Genomic DNA, 16,417 nt, shown 5'->3' with positions numbered 1-16,417 from the left:
ACTTCCAGAAGATAGTCTGGCTGGGCTGAAGTCATGCTTCCCCTTCTTTCTCAGTTTATTTCTGCTCTTCTTGAGTTCCTTTGTCCTTGGCACTTGTCTTTTGTTTTTATCTCGTGAGCCAGAGCCCCACAGCTAGAATTATCAAGAGCACGAGGAAGAGCAAGCCCTTGGCTAGGAGGCAGGAGGGCAGTGAGGTTGTCTTGAGATAGCCAGGGTCTGGGAAAGAAGGAAAGGAAAAGAAGCTTACCAGAGGAAGCAGTAAGTTAAGATTAGGGACAGACAATGCCACCGAGCGTTCTCACAGGGCAGCAAGTTGATGGTTTGTTTTTTTTTTTGTTTTTTTTTTTTTGGTTTTTTTTGGCTAGCTCAGTCTGCCCTGGGAGTGGGGCTAGCATGGCATGTGGTGCCAGGGATTGAACCTCAGTCCCTGTGCTTTGCCTAAGCTCACCTAAGCAGGTGCTTTAGACTGCTGAGCTATCTCACTGGCCTCAAGTTGATGTCTTCATCTCTGGAAGCATTCTACTCCCAGAAACTCAAGAACTGAGATCTGGGAGCAATCGTAAACCAAGAAAGAGAATTTTGGAAGGTGGGTCCCCTCCCCAAGCCAGGTGACAAGCCTCTGTGGGAGGAGGTTAGGTTCTGGACCCATGTACTCCCCTAAGAAGAGCGGGGTGGAGAGTGCTGGTGCCTAGCAGCACAGGTCTTGCATGAGCTTACAGGTTTCCTCTAGGGTCCTGGTACCTGCACAGAAGGGCCCAGCAGTGATGGGACGAGAACTGACGCTGCTGATGGGGTTGCTAGCCCTGCAGGTGTAGGAAAGCATTTTGTTCCCAGGCATCCAGGACGTGCTGAGGACAGAGCCTTCCTGGGCCGCGTCGTCGGCACTGTCCCCCAAGGTGAGCCAGCTATAGGTGATGTTCGCGCCTGCCGTCTCCACAGAACATACCAGAGATATATTACAGGCACCTTCCTCAGAGATCTCCAAGCTCACAGCAACTCGGGGCTGTGACAACTGACCTAGATGGGCAGAAACACAATGACTTGCTGAATAATCCAGGAATTAAGTCTGTTCTAAACTTCTTGATCCTGGACTACTGGTGCTGCTTGGAGGGCCTTCACCTAAATAAATCAGCAAAGCCAAACACAAATTAGCCACCATAACACTTGCGAGTCCAAGGCCTCCAGGGCACCTGCTAAAATAAGCTGCCCTTGGGCTCTTCTCTCCTTTTGATTTCTCCCCCTTATCTTTTTTTTTTTTTTTTTTTTTTTTTTGAGACAGGGTCTCATGATGCAGCTCAGGCCGGTCTTGAACTCAACAGTCCTCCAGCCTCAGCCCACCTAGTGCTGGGGTAACAAGCATTCACCACCACATCGAGCTCTCTCTCTTATTTTTGTACCCCATCTTCTCCCAAACCCTCTTCTGCTTTCTTGGTCCCTCAGAACACTACTATCCCTCTCAAATCCATCTATATGTTAATCTGGGCTGGCCAAATAGCTCAGCAGACTAAAGCACCTGCTTAGGCAGAGCACAGTAGCCAAGGTTCGATCCCCCACATGCCATGCCAGCCCCGCCTATAGGGCATGCTGAGACAGCAATTGAGAGTGGGAGTGGTCGCGCACACCTGTAATCCCAGCGCTTGGGAGGCTGAAAAACAGGAGAGTCACTACGAGTCTGATTACATAGTGAGACCCTGTAGACCTTGTAGACTCTGTACCAAAAAAAAAAAAAAAAAAAAAAAAAAAAAAAAAAAAAAATCAGTGTCTGCAAGATTCAAAGCAAAGCCAATGTGACAAGCATAAAACAAAAATTTGGGTTCAAGTCGATGGAAGATATTGATAATTAACCCTCAAATGGCACAAGGGGTTGAAAGTCCCACGAATGGAGGAGGTGGTCATCCCCAGGACATACAATCTTACTGGAGCAGAAAGGCCCCTTAGGAGTGTCTGCATGAAGCTTCGTCTCTCTATATTAGACATCACTGTGGGAAGAGTCCATGCCCAGCGACCAGCGTGCAGCACCCAGTACTTCCTTGCTGTACTGTTGCTGAGTTCAGTACCCAGGCTCACAGACCACCACCTGCCTGCTAATCCTGGTTCCTCACACCATAGTTCTGAGTCCTAAGACCCCCACTCTAGAGAGCTAGAACAAGCCAGCTTTATGGTCCCCCAATGTAAACTCACGGTAGACACGCAGGATGAATTGCTGCATGGTGGACAGCTGGGATGTCCGCAGATTGACTTGAGCTTGGTAAGGCCCCGAGTCCTCCCAGCTCACATTGCTGATGTGCAGAGAGTAGCTGGGGTCCAGGAATCTCACTCGGCCCTCATAGTGAGGGTCAACCACTGTAACACTAACTGGCTCCCCCTCCTTCCCTGGCACTACCGTGGCGAGTCTTTTCTGGGAGAACCAGGAAACGCTCTCAACTTCCTCATCTGGTAGTATTTCTAGGGGGAGGATCACAGACTCCCGAAGGGCTGCAACCACTTCCACAGGCTCCGTGTCACCGTCTCCAGAGTACCCTTTGGCTGTAGATGTAGGAAGAGAAAAGAAAAAGGCTAGCCAGTGTCTCTGAGATTCTGAGCCTGGCAGCAGGAGCTGTGGCTCCACCTCCACGGAGCCCACACTCAGCCCAGGCCTCAGCAGCTTCCTCTCACTCTAGATTCACATTATGCCTGAGCTGAGAACCTCGGATGGGTTCCATTCCATCTGTCTCTTCACCCTCCACATTTTACCTTGGCCTTTGCCACCCTGCCACTGCTCCTCCTCCCATGACCCTGGATGTCCTCCTCTCTCCATTCTTCCCTGAAGGCGTACCTGGCTTCTCAGACACCAGAAATGCTGACATATTCAGCTCCAAAAGGTCTTGCTACCCCCAGGATCCAGCAGAATGGAAGTGAGGGGAAGAAGACAGTGCTCGACAGAAGCAGACGGCCACTCACCTTCCTGGAGCAGCAGGGGGAGCAGCAGCCAGTGAAGGGTCCCCATGTCAGCACCCCAGCCCGGGAAGAGTGATGTGGTCAGTGCTGCTGGTTGAGAAGCTGACAAGCTATGAGGCTCCCAGGGAGAGTGACTGGTTGGCAGCCTGAGGAGAGGGAAACAATGCCCAGCCTTACTTCCTCCATCCTCACTCAGCCCCTCCCCGTGCCTCACGCAAGTTCTCTCTGAGCCTGGCTGTCAAGAGGGCTCGTCCACTGACTCATGTCGCCCATTTGCCCACTCCCTAATGAAGACTTTCTGGGCTCCCTGTCCTCCCAGACCCCACACCTATCACAATCCCTAATCTCTTAAAATACCCCCTCACTTTCTGCTTGGCCTCAGCGTGCTCTGAGGCAGTTCTCTCATAGTTACTAAGCTGCTGTGATCACTTGATCTTCAAAACATCTTTATCTTCCCTGACAGATTCCATCTCTTGTTTGAGTGCTTGAAAAACCCATGTGAGCCCTTACTTGATGTTTTTAGAATGGATGGATGACGCCAGTTATGTTCATTTGAGATGTTATAGGCAGGGACGAGGGTGATCCTCTTTAAACAAGCAATTTGGACCAAGTTTCACCTAAGTTGTTAACATTGTGGAAAGACTTGACATGATTCTATGAGAATATGATATTGATCAAAACCATAGGAAAGAAGATTCCAAAAGAGATTCAAGAAGATCAGGGCAAGAAAATACTTTCTGCCCATCAGAGTGTGCCAGAATCTGTCGGTTAGGGTCCGGGGAGATAGCTCAGTAGAATAAGTGCTTGTCTGGAAGTGCAAGGGCCTGAGTTCAAACCCTAGTTCTGAAAAAAAAAAAAAAAAAAAAAAAGCTCTACCAGAATCCGTGGGTTGCCTTGGGAGGTAGCTTCTGTCCTTGGTGCTCTAAGACTGGTTGACCACTTGACTCAGCAGTCAGCAGCACCTCTGGCATCTCATAGATCCTCACACTGGATAATCCTCATATTTCCTCCAACACTGAAATCTGAGTCTGTACTATGACAAGGAAACAAGAGTGGTGTGCCAAGACCACGAACACAGAACAGGCGGATACGCACAGTTCCGGTCCTGCGCCAACATTTCATAACTTGAGGTCAACAAATCTAGCACATGATCAAACCATTATTGAGCAGCTTTTCTGTCCCACACAGTCTCCTAATTACTGGGTATTGGCAGTAATTTTATTTTATTAAAATAAAATAAAATATTTTTTTTCATTTTACATTCTTTTTATTTTTTTAATTTTTAAAAATAATTTTACTGAGAAACAAATAGCAATGAGACAGTTTCAAAACCAATTAGGACAGTTTCAATGATTAATACATTGTATATTGTTGTCTTAGTGGTTATCATTGTACAAGATGCAGACATGATATCCTGTCCACAAACACTATTAGAACAAATCTTTCTTTTTTTTTGAATTGTTTCTATTCATTGAATTAAGAGAAAGTAGCTGTATATCTATCCTAACTATTTTGAATATACAGATACAAAATGGTCGTTCATTTGTATCCCCTTACCAATAATTTTAGATCACAAATTTATGGGGCGCCTAGGTTAGCAACTGACGTTGAACAATAACCACAAATGTGATGAGTCTCCCCCAAGGAAAACTGGAAGAGCCTATAACCAGAAGATGTAGCCAAGTTGGAGTCACGGAGTCAGGAGGATTGAGGGAATGCTACCAAGGAGAAATGGTGTGTAGGCTAAGACCTCAAAAATGAGTAAGATCTGCTAAGTGTAAAAGACATCATACAGCTCAGTTTATGAAACCGTAATCCAATCAATCAACTTTTTTTCCAACCCAGCTTTTTAAATAAAAGATCAGGCTTCAGCTTAAGTATGAAACTTTTTTTTTTTTTTTTTTTTTTTTTAAGAACCGGGGACTGAACTCAGACCCTTGTGCTTGCCAGGCAAGTGCTTATTCTACTGAGCCATCTCCCCAGAAGCTTTTAAAAATTAGTCTTCCCAGTTATTTAGAAAATAAAATTGGCTCCAGCCAAATAGCTCAGTGGATTAAAGAGCCTGCAAGCGGGTTCAGGGGCCAGGGGTTCAATCCCCAGGCCTGCTGTGCTGGCCCTGCCCCTGGAGTGCACTGAGATGGAGATTGAGACTGGGCATGGTGGTGTGTGCCTGTAAGCCCAACTCTTCGGAGGCAGTAAGCAGGCGGATCACTATGAGTCGGATCTAGTAGTGAGACCCTGAACATCCTGTAAACCCTTCCTTAAAATAGGAAAGAAAATTAGAACAATAAATATCACTATCTGGTCTATGGGCAAAGGAAATGAAATGAACATGCTGAAGCAATGTCCACATGGCCAGGTTCACTGTGGCATTATGCACTATGGCCCAAAGATGGAATCACTTTAAGCATCCACTGAGATGAACACGTAAAGAAAATGTAGCACATGTGCACAATGGAATACTACTCAGCCTTAGAAAGGAAGACATCCTCTTATTTGTACTGACATAGATGAACTCAGCAAATATTATTTCCATGAACCAAGACGGGTGCAGAAAGGTAAATAGGCCAATAGAATACCCATCTCTGACAGAACTAAACAAAAAAAGGGGATACAAAGGAAGGACCATTTTGTACCTGTATATACAGAATAGTGAGGATAGACATACAGCTACTTTCGCTTAATTCAATGAGAAGAAAGATTTGTACTAATAGTCTTTGGACAGGATATCCTGTCTGCTGCTTGTGCTATGGATAACCACTAAGAAGATAACAATGTACAATGTGTTAATTATTGAAACTGTCCTATTAATCAGTTTTGAAACTGTCTCATTGCTATTTGTTTCTCAATAAAATAAAAAAAAATTAAAAAAAGAAAGAAAAGTAATAGCACATGATCTTACTTATATGTGAAATCTAAAATGGTTAAACTCAAAAAAAAAATAAAAAAAAAATAAAATGGTTAAACTCACGCAAGTAGAGAGAGTAGAGGAATAGTGGTCTCCAGGAACTGGGAGTGGGTGGGTGGGTGGAGGTATAGGGCTAGGACCCAAAATTTCAGGGAAATAAGTTCAGGGATTCTATTGTACAACACAGCAACTAGAGTTAATGTACAGAAACATTATTTCTCAGGAAAATTCTCAGAAATTGCTGAGAATAGATTTCAAGTGCTTCTATCACAAAAAAGTAACACGTACTTTAGTTTGATGTAGCCATTTTGCAATTGGTATTTTTAAATAACATGTTGTACATAATAAGTATCTACAATTCTTTTTGTCAGCTAAAGAAAAAAAAGGAAGTTTTTTTTTGTTGTTTTTTTTTTTGACAAAAAAGGTCATGGATCTAATGTCCAGAGTGCAAAGGGTAAATGTACGGGTTAGGCTGAGTAGCAGATGCTGGTGTTAGGAGTATAAGAGGCTTAGTGGGGTGTGTGGTGTCGGGGGAGTTCTGCCTGTCACAGATAAACTGGCAAGGAAGCAGGGAACACTTCAGATCACAATGCAGATCCCCCCGACGCTGCCAACTCCCAGGGAGCTCTGGCACGAAGCTTGCCAAGCACAGGAGACCTGTGCTGGGCAGCAACTTCCAAGCATGAGGTCCTCCCCGGGTGGGAATCCACGTGTCAGCAGCCGCACTGCCAGCAGCTGCTGGCGGGGCCTGCCTGGAAGTTGGATCCCGACCGACAGCGCAGAGACTGTCCGGGTACTGCTTGCAGCTGAGGTTAAGTTTTCTCTCAGAGAGCTGAAGGGCACCTCCGTGGCTGCCACAGTGAGTGTGCTGACAAGGGGAAGGTGCCTGAGCACAGATGAATTAAATCCATCTCAACAAATAGGCGCAAAGAGGAGGAAAACGTTTGCTGCCTCCATTCCTCATTGGCCCTCCAAGACCACTGTGGAGAGCGTCATTTCTCAGAGCATGATTTTCGCGTCTAAGGCTTACCCTACAGCAGGGGCTGTGCTCCAGACGCAGCTTCATTGCTGTCTCCCGGATCTCACTGTGCAAAGAGGCTTCCTCAGTCTAGGAAGAAAACTCGGGCCATGGTTTCTGGTGTCTGTTCAGGGATGTCCCTGTCTCATGTAATATATGTAATTCCACGTTTAATTTACAGTCTATAATCTCCCCTTCCCCTTGTTGGCACCTGGCCCGGGCTGGGAGCCTGCAGTGGGGGAGGGGAGGCCTCTGTTGTCCTTGGCTCTCCACAGTACTCTAGCTCCTGGTGTCGCCTCTGTCCTGTCTCCTCAGCACACGCTCCCTCTGTAGAAGCGTAAGGAATGTGAACCGGTGACCTGTTGTCTGTACCTGGCTAAGTGTCTCTGCCCTCTGTAACCTTCCAGATGTCCCTCAACGTCTGGCCACAGTCTTCCAGTCCCCGCCCTCTCATACCGCCCCTACTGCACAACACCCAGGACAAACACCCAGGCTGGGCCCACAGGTGGCCCTCAGCTGCACACTGTTAACCTTCCTTGTCTTGACACACTCACACCTTATAACATGGAGTTCCCACTGGGAGTCGGATCTTAGTCCATCATCAGTTTTGTGAGACTCATTGAAGGCTCCAAGGCATACACCCAAAGTTCTCCCTCATGCCTCACCATCATCATTGTATTTCCCCTCCCTCCCTTCTCCCCTCCTCTTTCCCCCTTCACTTTGTCCTTCCCTTCCCCCTCCCATGTTCTCCTTCCCCTCCTCCTCTTCCTTCTCTTCCTCCTCCTCTTTCTGGTACTGAAATTGAACCCAAGGCCTTCATATCCCCAGCCCCTTTATAATTTTTTATTCCAAAACATGATCTCACTAAATTGCCAGGCACTCTGCTTCCTAGAGTGCTGGGATTACAGGCTTGAATCCCATACCTAGCTCCCTAATTTTTTTTAAATTATTTTATTTTATTTTATTTTATTTTATTTGTGTGTGTGTGTGTGTGTGTGTGTGTGTGTGTGTGTGTGTGGCCAGCTCAGCCCACCAGGGGGCAGGGCTGGCTGGCATGTGGTGCTGGGGGATTGAATCGCGGTCCCTGTGCTTTGCTAAGCTTGTTCTAAGTAGGTGCTTTAGACCACTGAGCCATCTCACTAGCCCCCCTAATTCCCCCCCCCCCACTGGGGATTGAACTCAGGACCTTGCACTTGCCAGGCAGGCACTTATACTGTTGAGCTATCTCCCAACACTCCCTAATAATTTTTTTTTTTTTTTTTTCCCCCAGAACTGGGGATTGAACTCAGGCCCTTACACTTGCCAGGCAAACGCTTATTCTATTGAGCTATCTCCCCAGCCCCCCTCCCTAATAATCTTGAAGTCTCTCTCATCTACCTTGAGGTAGAGGTACCATTACCTGGAAAAGATGTGGACACTCACAATAAGGCAACAACTCCTCCCAAAGGCATCTCCCAATTACCCGCTCACAACTCTTCCTTCACAGAGGAGAGACCTCCAGGAGCAGTGACGCAGGTTCTCCATACTTGTTGCTGTGAAGTTTTCGAGGAGACCTGTCCCTCACGCTGTCTTTGATCTCCTGACACCTGTCCCATTGCCAGCTCAGGGTATGGGAGCAGGAAGAGATCATTTCTAACACCTTGCTTGCAGTACTCATTTAAGATTCCCCCGTAGTCCAGTCTGTTCACCACATGATTTCTGAGCTGTAGGTCTATAACTGAGGCCTCCTATGTTTACACTCTGGAAAGACCCTGCTTTTCTGCTTCCTGGCTTTTTTCAGCAACAGTGGGGTGGGAGGCAGGGGTCATCCAACCCAAGCACAGGAATGGCTGGAATATAAGGGTGGTAGGGTGGAGTGCTGAGTTAGTATATAAATGTCAGAGTCCTTTCCATTCCAGGAGACAAGTCTGACTCACATTCCTTGTGGTTCTTCAGAAGATTGAGGCCCAATTGTCTACAGCAGTTTTCAGCTATTGCCACATCCTTTATTGGATTTTCTCCCTTCTCGGTCACATTTTCCTCATTCTTTCTTTTTGGATCATGTCCCAGAAAGATTTCCTCCATCCAACTTCTTTTCTAAGAGTGTGCCTTGGAGGAAAACCACAGGAAGATATTATTATGTGACAAAGTACTTGCACAAGCAAAATCTAGATAGCCTCTGTCTTCTGCTTGGGTCTTTTAGAGAAAACAAGAGAACCACAAGCCCCACCCCATCCCAATTCTGCTGTAAAATCTTGGGAAAGACAGAGCTGTGAAAAGCTGCTCTCACGAAGAACGTGGTGTGTGGTAGGATAACGAAGGGCTCAACCTTTGCTCAGATTGTCTCCCCTGTGTCGCTTTGGATCTGAAACGATGGGGATCTTCACATTGTCCTGTAAGAGCTGCTAACAAGCTCTAGCTGCGTCATCTCCCTCCCTCCCTCCCCAGACACAGCCTGGTAAGACCTGAACACATCCTCTATTCTGGGACTGGCCTGTGCCCTTCATTTGCTTTCCCTTCTTCTTTTCTTTCCTTCTGCCTTTTCAGGTATCATTAATACAGGAGTGATTATTCAGTGGAACCATGGTGGAGGCTGGATGAAATAAAAATGGTCTGCAGATCGTTGAAGTGCATGCAGAGGAGTCCTTATGAAATAGAGGAGAAAAAAAGTGTTCCTCCAAGAGGGACCAGCCCAGCCAAATCTTGGAGGTGGGAGAGGGCAGAGCACATGGAAGCACAGGGAACATGGAGACAGGGAAAATCGAGATAGGAAGGTGGGGAAGAGTGAGAAGAGGCCGGAAGGATGGAGACTCACCCAGCCTTGTAGACCTGGTCAAGACCCTGCACCTGATTTCCTCGGGAAGTTTATCTTCACAGGGAGGGGAAACCTGGGATAAGAGATAGGGGAAGCAGTATAGAGGGAACTTTTATTGCTGATGTTCTGTTAAGGTGGGAAAGATATTAATATATTTAAATACCAAAAAGAGAGGCCAGTGGGGACAGGGGTTAAAGATGCAGGCAAAGGCAGATGATTGATCTGTCTTCCACCCAACTCTCACCCTCAGCAGGTAGAGGGAAGCTAAGAGTCTAAGCCCAGGAAAAGCCCACGATTGTGAGATGATCTTGCTCTGTAACCAAAAGAAATAGGCAGAGATGCTGGTTGGTTTTTATGTGTCAAGAAGTTAAGAGGACTCTTGTCTCGTGGTTTCAATTTGTTCTGTAAACTGAAGGTTTAAGTGAAAGGTAAACGTTTGGAGAGATTGAACAGTTGGGTATTCAGTTTTTGTTGTACTGGAGATTGAACTCAGAGCCTCCTACATGCTAAGCAAGTGCTCTACCACTGAGCTACATGCCCAGCCCTTTTTAATTTTATTTGGAGATAGGGTCTTGCTAAGTTACCTGGGCTGGTCTCCAACTTGTGATCCTCCTGTTTCATCCTTTTGAGTTTGAGTTTTTCTGTGCTGGGTTGAATCCAGGACCTTGTGTGTGCTAGACAAATGCAAGATCCCCAGCCCCTGGATACAGTTTGAAATAGATGAGGGGATTATGTCAAGGCTTCTTGGGTCACTCCCAGTTGAAGTCTGTTGTCCAGAGCTCATTGCTAACAGTGCCTCTTTGTACCATCCTGGTTTAAAGGATACATTACTTATGCACCCTAAAAGAGGTGAAAATTATATCAAAGCAATGGTGATGAAATGGCCAAACCTTAAGAGTGAAAGTCTAGCTCCTTCTGGGGAAGACCAGGGAGGAAGCAGTAGGGCTGCAGCGAGTGAGAGCCACGTCTGGAGCCAAACTGGCTAGGTCTCTTTCTCTGCAGACAGGATACTCACAACATTTACTTTGTAGGGTGGTTGTAAAAATCAAATGAGATAACACCCAAAAGTACTTAGCCCAGCCCTGGCACACGGTGAGGGCTCAGTGAATATGAGCTGAGTTGTTACTGAAGGTTAAGAGTAAAGAACATGAGCACCGGCATGACAAGACCTGGGGCCTCTTGGTAATAGGCCAGAGTCCAGGGCTATTAAGGAGAGCATGCTGGAGGTCTCTAACAGAAGATGCATGAGTAGGTTTATGTGAGAACAGATCATCCTGGTCTGAGGGACAGCAGGTACCATGTAGGAGTGCTCAGCCCAGCTCTGTCCACACCAGCTGCCTGTATGCTAGCCCAGCTCTCTGTGTGCACAGGTGAACATACCAGGCTGCGCCCTTTACCCACACCCTGAGCAACTCTTTCTTTTTCTACCAGGCGTCACATATCCCAGAGTAGCTCATAAGCTCATGTACCCTTTCCTCCAATTATCTCTTTTTTTTTTAAATTTTGTGTGTGTGTGTGTGGCCAGCTCAGCCCACCAGGGGGTGGGGCTGGCTGGCATGTGGTGCTGGGGGATTGAACCGCGGTCCCTGTGCTTTAGCTAAGCTTGTTCTAAGTAGGTGCTTTAGACCACTGAGCCATCTCACCAGCCCCTCCAGTTATCTCTTAAGTATAACTTGTCTTCTCTTCTTCCCTAAAAGGAACTGGTATGTATTGCTTTGGGTTACATGTCCTTGGACCCCCTTAGGCTTACTGCTCTCAAGACGTAGGTGTTGTACCATCTGCACTAGAGCCGCTGAGGGCAATGGTTGAAATGCCAGTATCTGTGGCCCACTTCAGCCACTGGGTCAGGAGGAGGGTATGGGACCTAGGAATGCTGCTGTCCATCAGGCTGGGTCCCCAGGTGATTCCACTGTTAGCTGATGTCGGAGAAATACACACTTGGCCTGCTTCTCTGCTCTGTTGGAGTGGAGAGGAAGCTCCCCAGCCAGGGAAGTCTTTTGTCTCCAGTCACAAAAAGATCTCTTTCCCCGGAGCAGAGCTATGAAATGATACCGTCTTGTTTCCTTCTTCAGCTGGGCTTTGGAGAACGTGAGAGGGGCTCTGAAGGCTTTTAATCTGTTTTCCAAAGAGCTGTCTGGTGGATTGCTAAGGGAGGCAGGTGCAAGGCCAGGGAGCTCCAATCTGAGACCTCTTCTTTTATCTTTTTACACATGGGGGCTTTGAAGTAGCATTTGTTTGAAAATCGGGGGATTCTGCTAAAAGAAAAACGAGTGTTTACAATCTACTGATTTTGCCCAACTCTTCATTTTACAAATTAAAAACAAACAAATAACACCAGAGGTCAAATGATGGAAAAAATGTTTCAGGGGTGGGGAGATAGCTCAGTAGAATAAGTGCTTGCCTGGCAAGCACAGGGTCCTGAGTTCAATCCCCAGCACCAAAAAAAAAAAAAAAAAAAAAATTCCCGTGGAAAAAGTGTCTCATTCTACACAATTTAATGGTGAAGTTAGGACCAAAACTCAAGTCATTTCAGATCTTCTGGCTTGGATTTTGCTTAACTAAACAAATTTAGGGTATAACAGAAGTACATCTGGTAACTTGCTGACACATAGAAAGCCCTCAGGAAATGTCATTATCATTGTTGGTGTCATTACCAATTTGCATTTGTGGTCTGTGATTATTGATTTGTACTTCAGAGTCTTAAAGAACCAGAGGGGAGTGGTCTGAGGAAGGCCAGCTGCCTCTGGGCAAGTCTGCATAGGATGGTGTTTTCCTTAGTTAATTCAGCATTGTTCAGCCTCCAAGTCTGCTGTAAACTTCAACTTGTTACTGTCCCAGAGTTGATCAGAATCTGGGATGCTGCCTTATTTTGTCAGAGCTGTCATCAACTGACAAAATTAGCTATTCAGCTTGCAAATATTTATTAAACTGCAGTTAAATTCAAGGCACTGTTCCAGGTATAGAGTACAGTAGTGAAGGGGAAGACATAGAGTTTACATTATCATTGGGGGTAGAAGCTTGGGGAAGATAAGCAATAGGAAACAAATATATAACATTAATAAGGTAATAGGAGGGATGTCCATGCAGGAAAGAGGAATAAAAGGGGAAGAGCAAGAAATATCTTTAGGGTAGGGCTTTCAGGACAAGTACGATTGCAGTATATGGTGTGCTACCATTTCTTCCCTGTGTATAGTATGGGGAGGCACCAACAGAACCCTGCCCGTTCTAGGAGAAAAGAGCTGGCCTAAGACTAATAATGACCATCTACCATGTTCATCTGCACACTTTGGCTCCTTCTGCCAGACCCCCAGAGCCCAAAGTCCAGTTGACAGAGGCCCCACACCGAGCCTGGATGGGCATGGCCAGGACATACATTTCTATGGTTTGCCTTTTGCAAGGCATCTGTACCACCCAATGCATTCTTCTAATAACGTACACACCTTTATTTGGTCGTACGTTTCTTTGGGCATCATTTGCATATCTCATCTCTAATCCATTAAGCATTGACTTCATATTGTGGGACTCAGAAGACAATCTTATTTTCTCAGTTTCCTGGGCTGCCCCACTCCAACCCACCATTAAGCTCTTCTTAGGTAAAGGATGCATCTCTTTGTGAATAGGATCACAAGTCCGCATCTTGTACAGCAATTAACCACTAAGAAGAATATATGCAGTGTATTATTTGTTGAAAAAAAGAATAGCTATACAGCTACTTTCTCTTAATTCAATGAGAAGAAAGATTTGTACTAATAGTGTTTGGACAGGATATCATGCCTGCATTTTGTACTATAAATAACTACTATGAAGACAACAATATGCAATGTATTAATCTTGTAACTGTCCTAATAACCTTCTTTGAAACTCTCTCATTGCTATTTGTTTCTCAATAAAATTAATAAAAAGAAATAAAAAAAAAAAGGATGCATCTCTTCCATTATCACATACAAAATGCTACATGTCCCTGTCAAGTTCCCGACGGAGCTTGTCACATACAATGGCTTCCATACCCCATGGCATTCTGCCCTTTGGGTCAAATTCTTCTTTCCAGGGGAGTAAGGCAGCTGACTGGGAACAAACCTTGGATCCCTGAAGGTGTCTTGGAGTTTAGGCGGGTGGATTTCCTGGGTCTGAGTAGTGCCCCTTCTCTAAGGAGAAAGCCACCTAGTAACAATACACCAACAGTGTGGATACTTTCTCCCAGTGGACAGAAATAGTTAAGAAGTAGGGAAGACCTTGGGGATTCCCCCTAAACTACTAGAAAAGGAAATGAAAGGACAGAAGGAGAAGAGGAGGATTTAGGGGCAGCCACCCACTCCAGCCACTCATGAGAATTTTCCTAGGATTGATACTTCCTGGCACCAGAGCAGGCCAATTTGGCTGACTATGAATGACTGTGTTGGGGGAGTGGGGGCTGGAGGAGGTCTAGTTGCTAACTCCTTACTTTTCAAAAGCTCACCTGGTGAAAGGCTATATAATCCAGTCTTTCTACAACAAGGTTTGTCAAGCTCTCAAAAATATTCATGCAACTTTTTTTCAACGGAAATAGTATAAGAAACCCAATACACTGATAGAAGCTGAATGGAGTAGCCCATCTCAGCCCTTGGAGTTCACTCCGAGGCAACTCTTTGGAGCCCTGAGTTTTCTGTGGCACCCACTGCTCTGCTTTGGGTTACAGATGAGGGAACATTAGCATGTGGAATTCTGGATTCTGAACTCCATTCTAGCTATAAGTGTCATAATTATACCCATTTATACAATGCATTTATAGAAATATTTGGGGGTGGGGAGGACTTGACTTAAAATTCCCTGCCTCACCCAACTCAAAAACCCTTAAAATTGTGTTTAGCAAACTTTTCGTGGCATTAGAACCACAGAAGATGGCAAATGCTTCTGTGTGTATTCATGGCTTATTCCGCAGGGGCTTCAAAGTGGACCACTCAGCTGGGGCACGCTGGATACGTGTCTTAGCTACTTCACTCACTGCTGAGACAAAATACCCAAAACCCAGAGGTAAAGGAGGAAAGGTGTATTTGAATCATGGGTCGCAGAGGTTGCAACCCATAGCTGGCTGGCTCCTAGGCAGGGCGGCGTGGGACAGGGGCATCACAGAGGAGAAACAGCTCATGGCAGGCAGAAGGCAGCAAGCAGCAAGTGACAAGAGACAAGCAGTGACCCTCTTCTTGTCCCTTACATCCTCTCCAGGCTAAGCGCCCTTAGGACGGCTAGCACTCACATCCAGGGTGGGGAAGCCTTTATCCTAGCACTGAAGCACACATCATTCTCAGCATCACCCCCTTGATCCCAGCGTCACACACCCTCAACCCAGCCCCCTCTGAAAAGCCCCATCTATGATCGCATGAGGCTCTGGGGGGCATCTAGACATAAGCCATAGCAATAAGAAAGATGAAATCTAAGCACATCAAAGAAGATGATGCACACTTGTCCACTGAAACATTTTGCTGCAAAACCCACAGCTTGGGTAGAAGGGCATTGTAAAGTAGGACTATCCAATGGGACTCTGGAAAAAGTGCGAGTAGCGATCACACCATAAGCCTCCCAAGAAAAATGCCTGCTGGTGCCTGGAGAGGCATTTCCCTAACACTCCTGTGATTGTACAGTAGATTTCATAATTGCTCTTTTGCAGTTGCTACTAGAAAACTCAGCCACATTTGTAACCCTCATGTAGTTGAGGCCTGAACACTAAAGCATGCAGTTGGCTTACCAACCTTGTTCTTTGCCACAACTTATTTACTTACTTACTCTACTTTCTTCTAATTTCATTTTCCTGATTGGTATTTCATCTTCCTGCATGATGAAACTTGCGTGTACGTGGGTGGTTGGAAGGAACTTCCCCAACCCTTCCTTGTTCTTTGAGACAGGATTTCACTAAGTCACTAAATTGCACAAGCTGGTCTTGAACTTGCATTCTTCCTGTCTCCATGTCCCACAGTTCTAGGATTACAGCACATATTTTTTGTAAGACGCATGTAAAAGTTGAACCAAGTGTAAGGAGCAGACACAGTCCACAAAAGACTGCTCTCACTTCTGACACCAAATGCAAACTTGAGCGGTTCCAAGAGCCACACTAAGTTTTAATACTTTGCTAGAAGGACTCATGGAACAGGCTCAGAGCTGTGACATTCATGACTATGGTCTATTGCAGGGAAAGAATGTGCATTAAGACCAGCCAAGGAAAGGAACACACAGTGTCACCCTGGAGCTGGGACAGAGTTGCTGACCTGACATCAGTGTGACAGTACATACCGCTTTGCCATCCACGAAAGTTCATCTCAGCCTCAGACGTTTTATTCAGACTACAGCACATGCTGTCCACATGGCTGACCTTGAGTTCTCAGCCCTTCCAAAGGTTGGGCTGATGTTTCTGGTCTCCAGTCTCTCTGGAGGCAGAAGTGATACTGCTTGGCTCAAAGCCTTCATCATAAATCACATTGCTGGCAGCCAAGGCCTCTTGACAAACAGACACTCCTATCAGATATGACCTGGAAAGGTGCTGGAGATCACTCCCCAGAAGGTGAGGGCAAAGGCCAGACCTGTCTGCAGGGAAGGTAAATGCTTCACTGTGCAGCCTATCACATTCAGCTGTATAGGACAGGGTGAGAAGGAAGGGACAGACCCATCAATCAAAGCAATTGGTTTGGGTCTGAACAGGTCACTGACTCCTTCCTGCTCCTCACTGCCAGTGGCACTGCAGGGAGGCAAGGCCCCGATAGAGCATTGGGGTGAGGGGCTCCAGAAGGGC

The 16,417-nt window shown here is 46.2% G+C and overlaps 1 protein-coding gene across 1 annotated transcript; it reads right to left on the bottom strand.

Annotated features, from left to right (window-relative positions):
• Positions 1-12: 12 nt before the first annotated feature.
• Positions 13-3,087, bottom strand: Slamf9 (SLAM family member 9). Its single transcript, XM_012516644.2, has 4 exons — positions 2,941-3,087; positions 2,182-2,526; positions 742-1,017; positions 13-216 (listed from the first exon to the last, which is right to left on the bottom strand). The coding sequence occupies exons 1-4, from the start codon at positions 2,984-2,986 to the stop codon at positions 107-109; spliced, it is 777 nt and encodes a 258-aa protein (XP_012372098.1). The 5' UTR covers positions 2,987-3,087; the 3' UTR covers positions 13-106.
• Positions 3,088-16,417: the final 13,330 nt, after the last annotated feature.

This window comes from Octodon degus, unplaced genomic scaffold (assembly GCF_000260255.1).
Source record: "Octodon degus isolate 3935 unplaced genomic scaffold, OctDeg1.0 scaffold00116, whole genome shotgun sequence".
Taxonomy (NCBI): Eukaryota; Metazoa; Chordata; class Mammalia; order Rodentia; family Octodontidae; genus Octodon; species Octodon degus.
This window is presented reverse-complemented; position numbering and strand designations above follow the sequence as displayed.